A 16,097-nucleotide genomic window follows, 5' to 3' on the forward strand; every position below is an offset into this window, starting at 1 on the left:
GGCCCCGGTCCCCAGCCACGCTGGGAGCCCGGGGCGTGTGGCCGGGCTGTCACCAGCTGGAGCCCTCCCACCTTTCCCTTTCCCTCTCTGGGAAGCGTGGGTGAAGCCACAGATCAGCCTGCACTGAGGGCAGAGCTGCCACAGAGATTTGTGCAGTGACAAGCGCTGGTGGCGCTGGGGACACGGCTGGCACTGTCCCGGCCCCGCCTGCCGTAACCCCGGCACCTCCTCAGGCACAGGAGAGCACCCTGCCCCAGCCTATAGCGCCCGGCCACGTCTCCATCCTTCCTTCCTTCTCCCCTTCGTCCCCGCCGGCCTCTGGGACACGGCCAGCTTTTCCCAGGGCGAGGCAGGAGCCTGTCCCGGCTCCGAGGGGCTCCGGGTGCTCTGAAGGTGCAGAAGCGGCGCTGGAGGGGGCTGGAGGGGCAGCGCAGCCCTTTCATCCCTGGCGAGCAGCACCCGAGAGCCTCTCGCTGCTAACACCGTGGGAGGGTGACAGCTCCGGAGGCAGCGGTGACAGCGACAGAGGGGCCACCCACGGGACAGGACAGCCCTCACCGTGCCCCGCAGCTGCACGGTGCTGGCACAGGTCCCCAGGCAGCGCCACTGCGTGTCCCCGGCGCTGGCACAGTCCCACGGGAGCTGCCCTGGTGGCTGGCACTGTTCCGCACATGATGCAAGGGCAGCTCTGCGTGTCTGTGGCCTTTGGATCCCCACCTCCAGCAGGGCTGGGCTTTGAAGCTCCAGACCCCAGAGGGCTTTCCCGGCAGTGAGCAGCCACCCCCGGAGCCTGACAGATGTCTCGGGGGTGTCCTGGGTGTGGTTCTGCCTCTTGGTGTCCCCATCCCACTGCAGCAGCAGCCCTCCAGCCGCTCTGCCATCCCCGTGCGAGCCTTGGATGCTCAGGGAGGGAGCAGAGGCTGTGCCAACACATCCTGGCTCCATCTCGTCCCCCTCTGCCTTGTGACACGGTCCCCAGGGTCCCACACAGGAAAGGGGTGGGCAGCACAGGGCAGCAGCCACGCAGTGAGTCCCTTTTGTCCCCGAGAAGCTGTTGGCTGGAGGTTTGCAAAAAATGCCATCCCAAGCCCCTTTGGGCTGCAGCACCACCACTGAACGCTGCCCAGCCTGAAGGGAGGGGGACAGAGCCCACAGCCCCGGGGTCACAGCAGCCCCAACTCCCTGGGCGTGCGGCCACCCACTCTGAGAGTGCAGAGAAAAAGAGAGGAAAATGCACCGCTGCTTCCAGCCCTGCTGCCTCCTCACTCCCTCCATCCCTCCCCTCATTTTGCCGCTGTCACACCCCGCCCGACAGCAGGAGGTGCCCTGAGCCCTGGAGAAGCTCTGCGGTGTCAGGCAGTGCTATCCACACGCTCAGGAAGATCTGCGGTCCCCCCAAAACCTCTGGGATCACCTCGCTGCTGTTCGTCCCCAAGCCCATCCTTCCTGTCCGGGCTGGCCCAGCCTGGCAGGGCTGTCTGGTTTCGGGTGCTCTCACACTTGCTCAGATCCTGCTCCAGGCTGTGCCGGATGTGACAGCGGGAGGTGTGGGTGGCAGGTGGGATGGCATCGTGCACCCCCATCCTTCCATGTCCTCAGGGCCAGCATTTGGGTGCTATCCCCAAAAAGGCCCCGTTGGTGTCCCCAGCTGAGGGATGTGGAGGCCCCCGGTGCAGTGTCACTGTCAGAGGGGTGCTTGAAGTGGTCCTGGTGACAACGGTGGCCCTGTGAGTGGCCCAGCCCAGCCATCTGCGGGTCCCTGGAGTTCCCAGGCTTGGCAGGAGCTGCTGCACGGACATCCCCGCTGGGATCAGCCCTTGGCGGGTCCTTTATCACCGTGAGGATCCCCCAGAGCATCTGCTCGGGAGGAAAGGCTCAAATCCCCCACCGGAAATTGTGCAATAGCAGATCTGGGGGAGAAAATCCTCCTAATCCAGGGAAATCCTGGTCTGTCTACTTCTCCTCTTCGTATGCAAGGCTGGGCTCACCTATCTGTGGTGTTTCTGCACAATCTCTGTCTCAAAGGCTGTCTCTTTGTTCCCCTAAATCCGTGTTTGCCCAGGAGGCAGCTCCTGAGCCTTTGCTCAAGGACAGGAATGTCAAAAGCATTCCCAGGAGCTGAGGAGCCCCAAGGACAAAGGGAGCAGAGTAATGGTGCTGGGGTCACACCCAGTGGGGGTCTGGTCCCCAGAGCATGGCCAAGTGCCACCACAGGAGTCCCCTCTGCTCCTTGGCGAGAAGTGTTCCATGTGAAAAGGGAAACTGAGGCAGGTCTTTATCCACACCTGACTCCTCGCTTCTTTAGAGGTATTTTGTGTCCCTGATTTGGATGCCCTGAAGCCCCACACAGGTCCCCATCCCGAGGGGGTGGCATCTCTGTGACACATCTCTGTGACAGGGGAACCCACTGCAGGTGTATGAGGGGCCAGAAACTGTGAGTCAATGGTGACACCAGCTCCGTGCTCCCAAAAACTGGGAGTGCCTGGAGCTGCTGGGCCACCCAGCCTGCTCATCCCTCAGGTTCTGCTGCATCCCAGGCCCTGTCCTGCCTGCTCCCATCCCCACGCCCAGCTCCAAGTGGCACTCAGGGCACGGCACCGGTGCCACGCTGGCCCCCTTGGCCCAGCCCTGCTCTGCAGCCTCATCTCAGGGTGATCTTTGAGCCCTGGTGGCCTGAGCCAAGGGCAGCTGGTGGCTGTCACTGGGGTGACACGACACTGACACGGGTCTGTGTGTGCTCACTGGTGGGCAAACAGCAGCTGGCACAGCTGAGAGGGGCTGGGATCGATGTCTGTGTGTCCATCCAGGGAGGGGGACACTGCGAGTGTCCCCTGCATCCTTTCCAGCAGGGCCTGTTGTGTGACAGGACAAGGGGTGATGGTTTAAACTGAAAGAGCGGAGGTTTAGGTGAGATGTAAAGAAAGTTTTTAACCATGAGGGTGGTGGGGCACTGGCACAGGCTGCCCAGAGAGGAGGTGGATGCTCCATCCCTGGAAGTGCTCAAGGCCAGGGAGGATGGGGCTCGGAGCAACCTGTCTGGGAGGTGCCATGACATGGGCTGCAAGGCCCCTTCCAACCCAAACCGCCCCGCGATTCCAAGGGATGAAGGGCTGGGATGGAGGGAAGGGATGGAGTGGGGGGCTGAGGGATGAAGAGCGGGAGAATGGAGGGATGAGGTCAAGTGGGACAGAAGGGAGGCAACGAAACCAGGGAGCCGCAGGGAGGGGAGCGCTGCCGGGAGAAGGGCCGGGACAGGAGGAGGAGGAGGAGGAGGAGGAGGAGGAGGAGGCAGCTGGGGGCGGGTCCTCCCGGGGCGGGCTCGGCCGGTACAAGGGCGGGCGGCGGCGGCTCGGCCCATTCATCGCGCACGGCATGGCCGGGGGCGGCGGCGCGGAGCCGGCCGGGTCCGGGGGGCTCCTGCCGCCCGCTCTCCGCCAGCACCGCCGCAGGGTGGGCACCGGGGACACGCGGAGGGGGGCACCGGGCTGGCTCGGGGCGGGGGGCGCTTCCCGGGCTCGCTAACTCCGGTCCCGGTTGCAGGAGAGCCGCGAGCGGCTGTCGGTGTGCAGCAAGCTGTGCTACGCCGTCGGGGGGGCTCCGTACCAGATCACGGGCTGCGCCCTCGGCTTCTTCCTCCAGATTTACCTGCTGGACGTGGCGCAGGTACGGCCGCCCTGGGGCTGGGCTGGGGGGCGGGATTGGCCGGGGGTCCCGGAGCTCCCGGGGCCGCTCTGCCCGGGGCATGGAGCTCTCGGGGCTTGGCGGTGCCGCGACCCCCCCGCCCCGGACCCCCGGTGATGCGGTGTCCCCCGGGCCCGTCCCGGGCGTGTTGTTACCGTGCGGCCGCTCCGTGTTTGGGGTGCCCACGGGACAAAGCGGGGTCGTGGTGGCTGTTTTGGGGGGGCACGGGACCCGTCCTACAGAGCCGCAGCGTTCCGGGTCGGTGTGAAACACGGAGGGAAGGAAACCGTGGAGGAAGAGGCTGTGGGTTCCCTTGGGCTGGGTTTGGGGAGGTCCGAGATGTGGGAATTCCGTGTGGAAAGAGAGTGGTGGGGCAGCGCTCGGAGCTGCCGGGAACCTCAAATCCCTCTGAACGAGGAGGAGAGAGCGGGGAGCTGCTCCCGGATGGTTGTGGGGTCACGGTAGGTGGGGTTGGGGTGGTCCTGAGGGGCTCAGGAGGGGCAGCTGGGAGCACTGGGGGTTTGCACATCCTGACACAAGTTTCTCCTCCTGCAGGTGGACGCTTTCTATGCCTCCATCATCCTGTTTGTGGGACGAGTGTGGGACGCCATCACAGACCCCATGGTGGGCTTCTTCATCAGCAAAACCTCCTGGACCCGTTTCGGCCGCCTGATGCCCTGGTAAGAGCTGCTGCCAGCAGCCTGCATTCCCTTCCTGATGTGTCACAGCTCTTCCAGTCAGCTTTGGGTATCCCCTGGCATGAGGCGTGCAGGGCGGGACGTGCTGACACCCTGGCTCACCCAGGTGAGGTGCCAAGAGCTCCAAAAAGCCCCAGGTGCCACCAACAGCTGGGTGGCCTCGAGTTTGTGCCAGTTTCTCTGGCCGGTCCCGAGCTGGACCTGGCTGACCTCAATGTCACTGCACCTGCAAGCTCTAATGTCCTTGCCACCGTGCTGGACTTTGTCCCTGCCGTGGCTGCAGGGCCATGGGAGGGTGGCAGCACCACAGGGACAAGGGCTGGGGGTGTGTGTGTGGCCGATGAGTGGCGGTGGAAGCGCTGGCTGACGGTCACGAGGGTGCTCCCGTGGCAGGGAAACAGCTGTCACGGATCTGGGTGTCTGCACGTGGGTGCTCCTCGGGCTGAAGGAGCAGATGGGATGGGCTTTGTGAACCCCCAAACCGCTCGTGCCTGCACCCAGGGCAGGCTTAGGGCATCCCTGAACACCTGTTCCCGCACGGGATGCGGAGCATTAACGCCTGAGTGGGGACGGGGTGGCTAAAATAACCTCGTGCGCCTGTGGGATCGCAGAAACACAGAGAGGGTGGGCTCGGGGGGGAGAGTGGAGCTGGAGGGACGCAGTGCTTTCCCCCACAGATTATACCCTCTGCTTCCTGCCTTTCCTGGAATAGCTCTGGGCAGCAGCAGGCGGTTGTTGAAGGCGGGCTCCACACACGTGGCCTGAAATAGCTTCTCCCTGCCTGCAGCAGGGTCTGGGGTCCGGAGATTAGCACGGGGCGTGCGGCAGGGCTGTGTGGGAGAGCCACGGATGGTTCTGCTCGCCCTAATCTCGAGGCAGGGGGTGGGACTGAAGTGGCCGCATTCCTCCTGCTCCGTTAAAATTAGCCAGAGCTGTTGGCTTGCGCTGGGCCCCTCAGCAGCGCCGGGGCAGCCGGAGCTCGCCGCTATTGTGCGCGGCTCAAGGGCTGCCCGCTGAGCCCAATTTGGATGGAGTCAGGCTGATTTTAAACCTCTTAAACCCAGGTTTTTCTGGCTCTGCGGGGCTGAGCAGCCCCAGGCGGGTGGTGCCGCCGTGGCTGCGGAGCTGCTGGCGCTGCCTCAGTTTCCCTGCGTGCAAAGCCAGGAGCTGCAGGTGCTGGGGTGGTCTCAAGGCTGCTGCTTGACCCCAACCCTCAACACCTGCGAGGTGATCCCGCCGTGTGTGAGGGTTTATTGCCGGGCTCTGAAGGGGCTGATCCGTGGGACCAAGCCCAGCTGGCTCCAGCACAAAGCTTGTGGCTGTTCCAGTTCCTCAGAAGGGAGAGGACACCTTCCCTCAGGGCCACCACCTCTCTCCTTTCAGTTCTCTTTCTTTCAAGCACTTTTTTGTCGCATTTCCTTCCACCACCTCATCTACTGGCTGCTTCCTCCTCTTCCCCAGCCTCGTGGACGTCACTGCCCCCAGCTCTGAGCTGGGATCCCCATTTCCTTGACCACCGCGGACTTCTCCCTGACTAAACTTTTCCTTGAGGTGACTGAGAAACCCCTGGCTTTGACCTCGTCTGGGGGCAGCAGACAGTTGAAGCTGGCCGGGAAGGGGTGTGCGAGCCGCACAAAGGAACACACCACCGAGCGGGGCCAATGAGCGCCGGGGCACGTCACAGCAGCCGCCTCCGAGCGCCTTCATCACCTCTCCCCGGGTCAGGGGTTACTCTCAGTCACTCCTCAACCTGCCAAGAGCTGTGGTCAGCCCTGGCCGGGGCTCAGCTGCCCGGCGCTGGGGGGAATTGGCACATCTGACGCTCATGCGATGCCGAGCGTGACGCCGCTCTGGTGATTTCATTCAACGTTTGGCTCCGCGTTTCTCTTGGCTCCGCGTATGCGAGCGCAGATAAGCGGCAGCGAGGAGGGGCTGGAGCTGCTCTGAGCTTTCCTCCCCACCCCCCCCCGCCTTCCCCAACGGGGTGACGTGGGCGAGGAAAAATGTGCATGTGTTGTGTCCTGTGCAGCCTCTGTCGCTGCTCTCCATCCACGGAGTTTCTGTTTCTCTCCCCGCTCCCTCCCCGGCTTTAAATTTAAGCTTTGCGTCCTGTACGTCAGCCCGGATGGAAAGATCGCGCTGTACCCTGGCCATGAGTGGCTCTGTCCCGTGTCCAGTTCTGCTGGACTCGCTCCAGGGCCTCTGTCCTGGGGTTTGTGGAGCGCAGGGTGCTCGCAAATCCCCCGGAAAAATCCGTCTCTTAAACAGACGTGGGTTTAATCTCAACACCTGGCTCGCTTCCCTCCGTCCTGCTCCCCTGGGTGATGGGGGGCCCTGGGTGCCCGTGGGGTGCCTGTGGTGTCCCTAGGTGTCCATGGTGTCCCCGGGTGCCTGTGGGGTGCCCGTGGTGTCCCCTGGGTGCCCGTGGTGTCCCCTGGGTGCCCGTGGTGTCCCTGGGTGCCCGTGGGTGATGGGGGGCCCTGGGTGCCCGTGGTGTCCCTGGGTGCCCCCAGGGGGTCCCTAGGTGCTTGTGGTGTCCCGTGGTGTGTCCCTGGGTGCCCATGGGGTCCCTAGGTGCCCGTGGTGTCCCTGGGTGTCCCCAGGTGCCCGTGCATGGCAGAGCTGTGCCCCGGCTGTCCTGCAGCAGGACAGGGGTTATGAGATGCGCTGCATGAAGTGGGCAGATGCCCTTGCTGGCAGATCCTGCGGGAGTTCCTGCCAAGGCCCAGCACTTGAGCAGTCCCCTCTGATCCCCTGTTGCGTTTTGCATCCCGTGTCACTCCTCCCACAGCTCGGGAAGGCTGGGCAGAGGTGGAGGAAGGAGCCAGCCTCTCAGAGAGCAGGGCTGACCCCAGGAGCAGGGCTTGGGGGGCCTTGGCAGCAAAGCCAAGCTGGTGAGAGGTTTTTGGCTGCTGGGGAGCAGGGCTGAGCTGCCTGGCTGTTCCCCAGCTGCTCCCCAGCCCTTGCCAGGATGAGGGAGGTGATTGCATCCTGCTGAACACAGCAGTGCTGCCTGGGGGAGAGGTCGGGGCCGGGGGTGGAAGCCAAGGCAGGAGCAAAACAATCCCTTCCATGGAAGGAGACATCTCTGTTAGTGCAAGGAAATCTCTTCTCTGGAATACTGAGTCAGCTCTTCCAACCCTGTGAGGCCTGAGCTGCTGCCTCCAGTGTGGTTTGGATCACCCTGGAGCAGCTCAGGAGCCCCCAGATCAGATGCCTGAGCCCCACGGGATGTGTGGAAGCAGGGGGAGCTGGGCTGGTCAGGCTGACATTTTGTTCTCTCAAAGGATCATGTTCTCCACCCCTTTTGCCATCATCTCCTACTTCCTCATCTGGTTTGTGCCAGACATCTCCAAAGGACAAGTGATGTGGTATCTCGTCTTCTACTGTGCCTTCCAGACCCTCGTGACGGTGAGTCGGGCTCTGCTCACACCTGGGATGGAGGCTGTCAATCCCTGCCTGCCCCTTGCTGAGCTGCACAGAGGGGCAGAAACCACCCTGCCCCAGGTCCCCAGGGCTGTTCCACCCTCCCTGAGCCACTTCTCCTTGTGCCATTGCAGTGCTTCCACGTGCCTTACTCAGCCCTGACCATGTTCATCAGCAGGGAGCAGAGCGAGCGGGACTCGGCCACTGCCTACCGTAAGAGCCCCCCCTTCCCTTTTCCCCTTTTTTTCCCCCCTTCCCTTTTCCCCTTTTTTTCCCCCCTTCCCTTTTCCCCTTTTTTTCCCCCCTTCCCTTTTCCCCTTTTTTTCCCCCCTTCCCTTTTCCCCTTTTTTTCCCCCCTTCCCTTTTCCCTTTATCCCTTGGGGATTTGGAGGGAAGCACAGCTGGTCTGGCTCATTTCTCCCTGGGAAGGGCAGTGAATCCCAGCTCTGGGGATGCTCTGCTGTGGCCAAGGGCTCATTCCTGCTGGCCTCTCCCTCCAGGTATGACCGTGGAGGTGCTGGGCACCGTGCTGGGCACTGCCATCCAGGGCCAGATCGTTGGCAAGGTGGACACCCCCTGCATCGGGAGCCCCTTCTTCTTCGGCTTGCCCAACTCCTCGGTGGCCATGGAGGAGCTGAACACGACCCACGACACGGCGTCGCTCACGGACACGGTGAGCTGGGGATCCCCCAGAGCAGCCTTGATCCCGGGATGAGCCCCTTCCCTGACTGCTGCTCCTTCTCTTGCACAGAGAAATGCCTACATGATCGCTGCGGGGGTCATCGGAGGGCTCTACATCCTCTGTGCCCTCATCCTGCTGCTGGGCGTGCGGGAGAGGAGAGGTGAGGCTGGAATGTTTGGAATTTCTTGTGGAAACGCTGCTGTTCCTCCCTCTCCAGGGGTCTGGCTGAGCTTTTGGCCCCTCGTTTGTGGGGTCTCCCTGAGGAGAGGGCAGGTGGAGCTGAGCTCTGGGTCTGGGGAGGTGCTGCAGAAGGGCAGGAGAACAGAGCACCTCTGGGGGCTGTTAGATAACCTTTATCTCACCCATTTCTGCCTGGCCAAGGTTGGCAGTGCCAGCCAGGGCATCCAGGGGGGGATGTGATATCCAAACTTCCGTCCTTCCCTCTCCCTGCTCATCCTGGGGCAATCCGTGGGGCTGAGGAACCCTGGCTGAGGGCAGGGCTTGCTCTGACTCCCTTGGGCTGGGCTGCTGTGGGTGGGCAGGGGTTGTGGGGGGCAGGATGGGGCACCCATGGGTGCTGTTTTGGGGGGGATCTAACCCTGGGCTGATCTCTGCTCCGCAGAATCCTCCGAGCTGCAGTCGGACGAGCCTGTCTCCTTCTTCCAGGGGCTGAAGCTGGTGATGAACCACGGGCCCTACATCAGGCTCATCGCCGGCTTCCTCTTCACCTCGCTGGCCTTCATGGTGAGCTGGAGGTGCTGGGGACAGGGAGCAGCGTGGGGGTGGCTGTGGGGACAATCCTGGGGGCTGGGAGCACGTGATGGATGAGCCCCGGGCGGAGGGAGGAGGATGTGGCCTCGTGCCCTCGGTGAACGGCCGCTTTCTTCCCCTGCCTGAGCTTTGTGAGGACAGACGTGTCCCCCCTGACCCCTGGCTGCCTTTTCCACAGCTGCTGGAGGGAAACTTCGCCCTCTTCTGCACCTACACCCTGGGATTCCGCAACGAGTTCCAGAACATCCTCCTGGCCATCATGGTGGGTACGGCCCCGTCCTGGGGGCTGGCGTGGGAGAGGGGCTCCGCGGGCTGAGGGGAGGGACAGGGACACAGGGACAGTGATCAGAGGTGCCCTGGGAGCAGGGCAGGGAGAAGCAGCTGCCAAATGTCCTGCAAGGGCCGGGTGGGTTGGCAGGAACAGCGGGGCCTTTGTTCCCGTGTGAACAAGGCCACAGACGGGGGAGACCAGGAGCCATGGGGGCCTTTTGTCCAAATCCTGCCACTTGTCTCCCTCCCATCCCCGCTTTGAGAAAAGGATCTCAGTGTTTACTGCCAGGAACATGGAGCAAAACAGCTCCTTGGGAGCTCTTTCCAGCTTGCCTCATTCCTGTTCTCTCCTCAGCGGGGTGGAAGGGCCCAAGGTGGCTCCGGGCCACGCTGTGCGCGGGTGACAAGACCAGCACCGAGGATCGAGTCAGATCCTCGCTCTGTCGGGACAGGTGCGCTGCCAGGGCTGTGCACTGCGGGAGGAGGTGGCCCCACACACCTCTTGTGGCTCTGTGCCAGCCCCAGGAGCGTGTGGGAATAGCAGGTGCTGGAATTTGGGATGGGAGGAGGCCGTGCCAGGAGCTGGTCCTTGCTGGGACGGGCCTTTCCTGTAGAGAGGAGCCAACCATGACCCTTCTCTTCCCACAGCTCTCGGCCACCTTGACCATTCCCTTCTGGCAGTGGTTCCTGACCCATTTTGGGAAGAAGACAGCTGTCTACGTGGGCATCTCCGTGAGTGTCCCCTCAAGCGTGGGCTCTTTGCCACATGGGATGAGCAGAGTTCCCCCAGAAGAGCACAGAGCTGGGCAGGGGCTGCTGCTGATGACAATTTGGTGCCTGTGCCTCCTCCTGCTGTTTGTGCTGTCCTGGGGCTCAGGGAAGGGGACACTGCACCCCTGGCTGTCCCCACAGCTGGAGGGCTGGGATATGTGGGAGAGAGAAAAGCCAGGGGGGTCTGGGCCAGGCCCTGCTGATGCCAACCTGTCCCTCTGCAGTCTGCCATCCCCTTCCTCATCATGGTGGTTGTCCTGGACAGTAACCTCTTTGTCACCTACGTCGTGGCCGTCGCCGCCGGGATCAGCGTGGCAGCCGCCTTCCTCCTGCCCTGGTGAGCGTGAGGGGCTGGGCAAGGGGCTTTCTGAGGTTAAAAATCCTCAGAAGGATTTTTTGGCAGTGCTTTCAGCCCCAGGTGGGGCTCTGCTCTCGGCACAGAGGAGGTGCTTCGCTGTCTCACTCCTGGTGGTCACCGTCCCTCTCTCTGCACAGGTCCATGCTGCCAGATGTCATCGATGACTTCAAGCTGCAGCACCCCAGCTCCCACGGCCATGAGGCCATCTTCTTCTCCTTCTATGTCTTCTTCACCAAGTTCACCGCCGGGGTCTCCTTGGGCATCTCCACGCTCAGCCTGGAGTGAGTTCCTGCGTGGGAGCTGAGGGGAGGGCAGGGAGGGGGAACTCCCCAGGCTCTGGGAGGGAGCTGATGGGGTCTAAATGCACTTGTTGCTCCAAAGCTCTCCCCACAGGGAGCAGCTCAGCTCCTGCAAACCCTTTTTCCTTTGCCTGACAAACCCTCTTTTCCTTTCTGCCCACAGCTTCGCGGGGTACCAGACCCGGGGCTGTTCCCAGCCTGGCCAGGTGAACTTCACCCTGAAGATGTTGGTGTCTGCTGTTCCCGTGGGGCTGATCCTGCTGAGCCTGCTGCTCTTCAAGCTGTATCCCATCGACGAGGAGAAGCGGAAGAAAAACAAGAAAGCCCTGCAGGATTTAAGGTGTCAGGCAGCAAACATGGCGTGTGGGGGGGGGTGTGTGTGTGGGGGCAGGACCAGATGGGTTGGGACACACTGTGACTTGTCCGGGAATCTTCCAGGACCTGTGGGAGGTGACGGGATGGGCTGCCTTGTTTTCCCAATCCCAGCTTCCAAAGGGATGGTGTGAAGTGTTGGGAGATCAGGAACCCGCCCTGGCTGCCACCCCCAACTCCTGTGGGGGCTGCACGAGGTGCTGATGTCCCTCTGGAGCCTCCTGTGCCCCAAGGCAGATATTACTGGGATGCAGACCTATGGCTCAATCCATGCCTCATTCCCAACCCTTTCCCCCAGGGAGGAGAGCAACAGCAGCTCGGAGTCGGACAACACAGAACTGGCCAGCATCGTGTGAGCCGGGCTGGCTCTGTCTGCCCACGCTGGGGCTCCCCAAGGACTCGTCCCCTCCGGGCTGGCCCAGCCTGGTGCCACTGGAGGTGCTGGAAAAGCCGTGTGGAGCATCCACTGCCTGGAACTCGGGATCTGTGCCCGTCCTGTGCCTTGCACGGGGCCCACAGAGCGCTGGTAGTGTACATTACACACAATGTGGTGCCTCACCGCAGACAAACACTCTCCCTGCCGGGCTCTGGAGGGCAGGGATGCCCAGATTTGGGATGGTTTTGCCTGGAACAGCCGTGCCCAGTGCCCTGCCTGGGGGTGATCGTTAGTGTACATTACACTGTCAGTGTGCCCAGGACGTGAGCTCACCTCTGCTGTCTCTACAGAGGGCACTAATGTGGGAGCTGTTCTTTTTTTTTTTTTTTTTACAGAGCCTAATTAACTTAATGATGTAAATATGGAGCTGTTTCCTGTTTGTATATATCTGTACAGAACCCAAACCCGAGGACCTGTTAATATTAATTTACATAAAAGTGGGGGAAGTCGGCAGCGGGTGTGAAGAATTTTTTTTCCTTTTCTCTGCTGGGATTTTTCACGGCTGTCAGCCAACCCAGGGTCCCTTTACACACCACAGGGTGCAGGATTGACTTTTCCTGAGCTGTGGTGCAGGAATGCCATAATCCAGGCAGGAGGCTGTGCTCAGCCCCTTGCCCCCGTGCAGCTCCTTGCTCGGTGCCTGTGTCGCAGCCATCCAACAAAGGCTCTATTATTTCCTCCTTTTCAAGAGGGGAATGGGGGTGGAGGGAGGAATGAAATCAAAGTGCTGCCAGCAGAGATGGTGAACTCGAGGCTGGAAACAGGAGAGGCAGCTGGGGAGCGGAGAGAAAGGGAGTGTGGGCTGTGGGTGACACTCAACACTGGCTGCCGGGGCAGAGTGCTGGGGAGCACTAATCTCCCTGGATATTTATACCCTCCTCTCGCATTCCCTGCTCCCACAGCACAAAGAGGGAGAGCCCTGCCCTCCCCAACGCCTCCAGCAGCAAGTGGAACTCCAGAAAAGGGGGCTGGAGGCAGTGCAGGGATGAAGCAGCCACCCCCATGGATGGATGGGGTGAATTCCCAGCTGGTGCTGGCTCTGCGCTGTCCCCGAGGCCGCTGCAGAGGGGACAGGGCTGCTGCCTTCGGGTCACACCGAGAAGTTGGAGGGGCCAGGGCTGAGCTGAGAGTGGGGGGTTTGGGGGGAAGGATGGCTCACCCTTTGTTCCACATTTGGGTACAAAGGACAGGAATGAGGATGGAGTTTAAAAATAGCCAGAGGGATCAGCTGGGAATGCTCCCCCAGGCCCCACTCATGCCCCTGTGGCTGGGAAAGAGGGCAGAGGGATGGTGTGGCGAGGCTGGGAGCTGGTTTTGTGCTCAGCAGGGCCATGAGGCAGCGCTGGCCGGGGCTGGGGAGCTCCCTGCAGCAAAGGGACGAGGGCAGGACAGCAGGGGGACAAAGCCAGCGCTCTCTGCAGCCCCTGTGGTGGGGCAGGTGCGTGTCAGGAGCACCCTCTGCATGAAGAGGAGGAGGAGGAGGAAGGCTCCAGCCAACACAGAGCTCAGGGTTGTTGGGGATGTTGTGACCCCTGCACTGCTCCTGGCCATGACCTGGCTGCCTCTGAGGGGTGTGGGCAGTGCTGCGGCCTCCAAGGATTTGAAAGATCTCTGCGAGCCTTTGTTTTTTCTCAGAAGTGTTTCAAGAGAAAAAAAGGGACATTTTATTCTTTGCCTCCTTGTTTTTTCGGCTCTTCACGAGGAGGAGTCTGTTCAGGTTTTTTGCAGCCAGCCCAAGAGAGTAAAACCATCCAGAGGAGCTTGAGCTGGGGCCTGGATATTCCTCCCTTCTCCCAGAAGAGAACAACTCTTCTGTTTAAAGCTTAAAAGGAAATGAGATGTGGGGGGAAAGCATCCATGAGAATTGATAACACTCGAGCCCTGGGCAAAGCTCCAGCCTGGGAGCTGGGATCCTGCTCCAGTTGTGGCTACAGAGGGTTTCACTCCAAGACTGGGGAGGAAATGGGTGGCAAAAAATGCACGGGGAGGTGCTGCCTGCACCTACAGCTGTGCTCTGGCTTAATCCACACACACCTTGGGCGTGGAACAAATGCATCCAAGTGCTGGGAAGCACCTCCCTGCAGAGCTGGGCTGCTCTGTCCTCAGGGTGAGAGGCAAGGAATCAGAATATGGAAAACATTTTCAGCTCACACCTGCTGGGCTGGGAATCAGCCCTGAATCCCAGCTCTGGGGTCCAGCAAGCTCCTGGGCCAGCCCTGAACTTGGGGGGTCTGTGCAGGAGGGGAGCAGAGGGTTTCTGGTGTGCTCTGGGGTCCGGATGACTGCCAGAGGGACAAAATCAAACATCATTTGGAGCTCCAAAAGGCAGCACGTGAACCTGCAGAACTCCATCCCCTGGCACCAAGGGGCAGGACCTCACTGCCTCAGGAGGATGAAGGCAGGAGGGACAAGTCCAGAGGTGACAGCTGAGTCTATTTACCCTGCAGGAGAAAAAAGTGCAAGTGTGAAGAGTTTCTCCTTGCAGAGGGTGAGGAATAACCTCCCTCCTTATCTGCAGGGAAAGGGCAAAAATCCCCGGGTTTTTCTGGCTGCAGGATTTGTGAAATGTTCCAGTGGCTGCTGGTGAGGATGGATTTCCCTGGGCTGGAAGGATCCAGGAGCAGCAAGAATCACCCAGGACTGGTTTGGGACACTTCAAGCTGAACCAAGCAGGGGTTCCCGAAGGAAAGGGGTGTCACCCCAGAGTCCCCAGGGCGGATCCAGATGGAAATTAGCTCAGCTTTGGAAGTTCTGGGAAGCAGGAATGCTGGAGCAGGGCTGTGCTCAGGACAAACGCTGGGCTCTGTCACGTCATGGGGACAGCAGAGTTAACCCAGGCCAGCTGTGCAGGATGGGTGTCACAGCTGTCCCCAGGGGTCACCCTGTCTGTGCCACCAGGCTGAGGTCACTCACATCTGCAAACACAGGCTGACGTGTTCCGGTGGGCTTTGGTTAATGTTTTGTAAAAGCCGCGGTTCCCAAGGCTGTTAGCAGCCCCAGGACTCCTGCACACGGGCAGGAACGATGGAGCAGTGACGTGCTTTCCTGCTGAAAAGGAAAACCCATAAATGCATTTTCCCAGGAACGGAGCTGGGCTGCAGCTCGGACAAGTGCCCTCCACACCCCACAACAAGGGACAAGTGCTCTCCTGCGGCTGCAAAAAGCCAAAGGCTGCTGTGTGAGTGACGCAGAGACATTTTAGACAAAACATAGCTGAAAAACGAAGCAAATATTCCCCCGGTGCTTGGAGAAACGGGGGATGAGGCAGCAGACACGTGGCAGGGATACGGAGCAGGTTTTACGGGCACCAGGAAGCCTCGCAGATCGCTGACCTTCCCGAGTGTAAACACGCAGCTCCTCCGTGCCCCAGCCTTACCAGGAACTCGATCTTTGCTCTTCCAGGAACCGCGTTCAGCCGGACAGACCCACCCCAGGAGCAAACACCGCTGGGGCTGGGCTGTGACATCCCCGGGAGCCGCGCTCTCCTCTCCCCCCTGCTCAGCTTTTGTTCCTCCCCCCGTTCTCTGGGATTTCTCCTTCCTCTCCCCATGGATCCAGCACTGAAGGACAGCTCCTGCCCACCCGGATTCCCCCTGCCCTGCCCGGTTCTTCACCGCGGTGACTTTCAGGATGCTGTAAAACACAAGGCAGCGGCCGCATGCAAGAGAGGCGGTGCTGGTGCCTCATTTTCTATTTCGCGTCTCGGTCTGATGGTGATGGAGACAGGGCAAGGGGCACAGCGGGGGTGGGCAAGGTGGAAAACGGGGCCAGAAAAGCAGACAGCAGCCTGGGTGAGTGCGGGAGCCCGGCTGGGAAGGATGGGGCGAGGGCAGCGTGGATCGTGCCGGGGCAGTGCGGGGAGCTGGGGGGACGCTGGAGGGGAGGGGGATCCCAAGGAAAGGGGGATAGCCGTGAGCCGACACCCGGCAGAGCAGGGAAATGAAACCCTCGGAGGTTTTGGATGTCCCGCAGCGGGAGCCGGGACTGGCAGAGCCTCACTAGGTGTCAGCAGAGCCCCGCTGCCGCTCCCGGAGAGCCCTTGACCATCTTTGGGAGCGCAGCCGGGCAGGAAGCGGCGGCCCAGGCTTCTCCTCCTCCTCCCCAGCCTGACAACGTGTCCCTGTCCTTCCTGGGACCGTGTCCCTGTCCTCACCAGGACAGTGTCCCATCCCTCACCGGGACAGTGTCCCATCCCTCACCGGGACAGTGTCCCTGTCCCTCCTGGGACAGTGTCCCTGTCCTTCCCGGGACAGTGTCCCATCCCTCACCGAGACAGTGTCCCTGTCCTTCCCGGGACAGTGTCACATCCCTCACCAGGACAATGTCCCTGTCC

The 16,097-nt window shown here is 61.5% G+C and overlaps 1 protein-coding gene across 1 annotated transcript; it reads left to right on the top strand.

Moving 5' to 3' along the window:
• The first annotated feature begins 3,350 nt into the window (after nt 1-3,350).
• Nucleotides 3,351-12,217, top strand: MFSD2A (MFSD2 lysolipid transporter A, lysophospholipid). The gene is made up of 14 exons (XM_088067488.1): nt 3,351-3,450; nt 3,541-3,663; nt 4,237-4,361; nt 7,667-7,790; nt 7,940-8,018; nt 8,306-8,478; nt 8,557-8,647; nt 9,110-9,231; nt 9,437-9,520; nt 10,177-10,260; nt 10,524-10,636; nt 10,795-10,938; nt 11,120-11,296; nt 11,627-12,217. Exons 1-14 carry the CDS (start codon nt 3,373-3,375, stop codon nt 11,682-11,684), a joined length of 1,575 nt encoding a protein of 524 aa, XP_087923614.1. The 5' UTR covers nt 3,351-3,372; the 3' UTR covers nt 11,685-12,217.
• The last annotated feature ends 3,880 nt before the right edge of the window (nt 12,218-16,097 follow it).

The sequence above is a fragment of the Pseudopodoces humilis genome, chromosome 27 (assembly GCF_049639895.1).
Source record: "Pseudopodoces humilis isolate 2021_Gansu_Grassland_sample_001 chromosome 27, ASM4963989v1, whole genome shotgun sequence".
Taxonomy (NCBI): Eukaryota; Metazoa; Chordata; class Aves; order Passeriformes; family Paridae; genus Pseudopodoces; species Pseudopodoces humilis.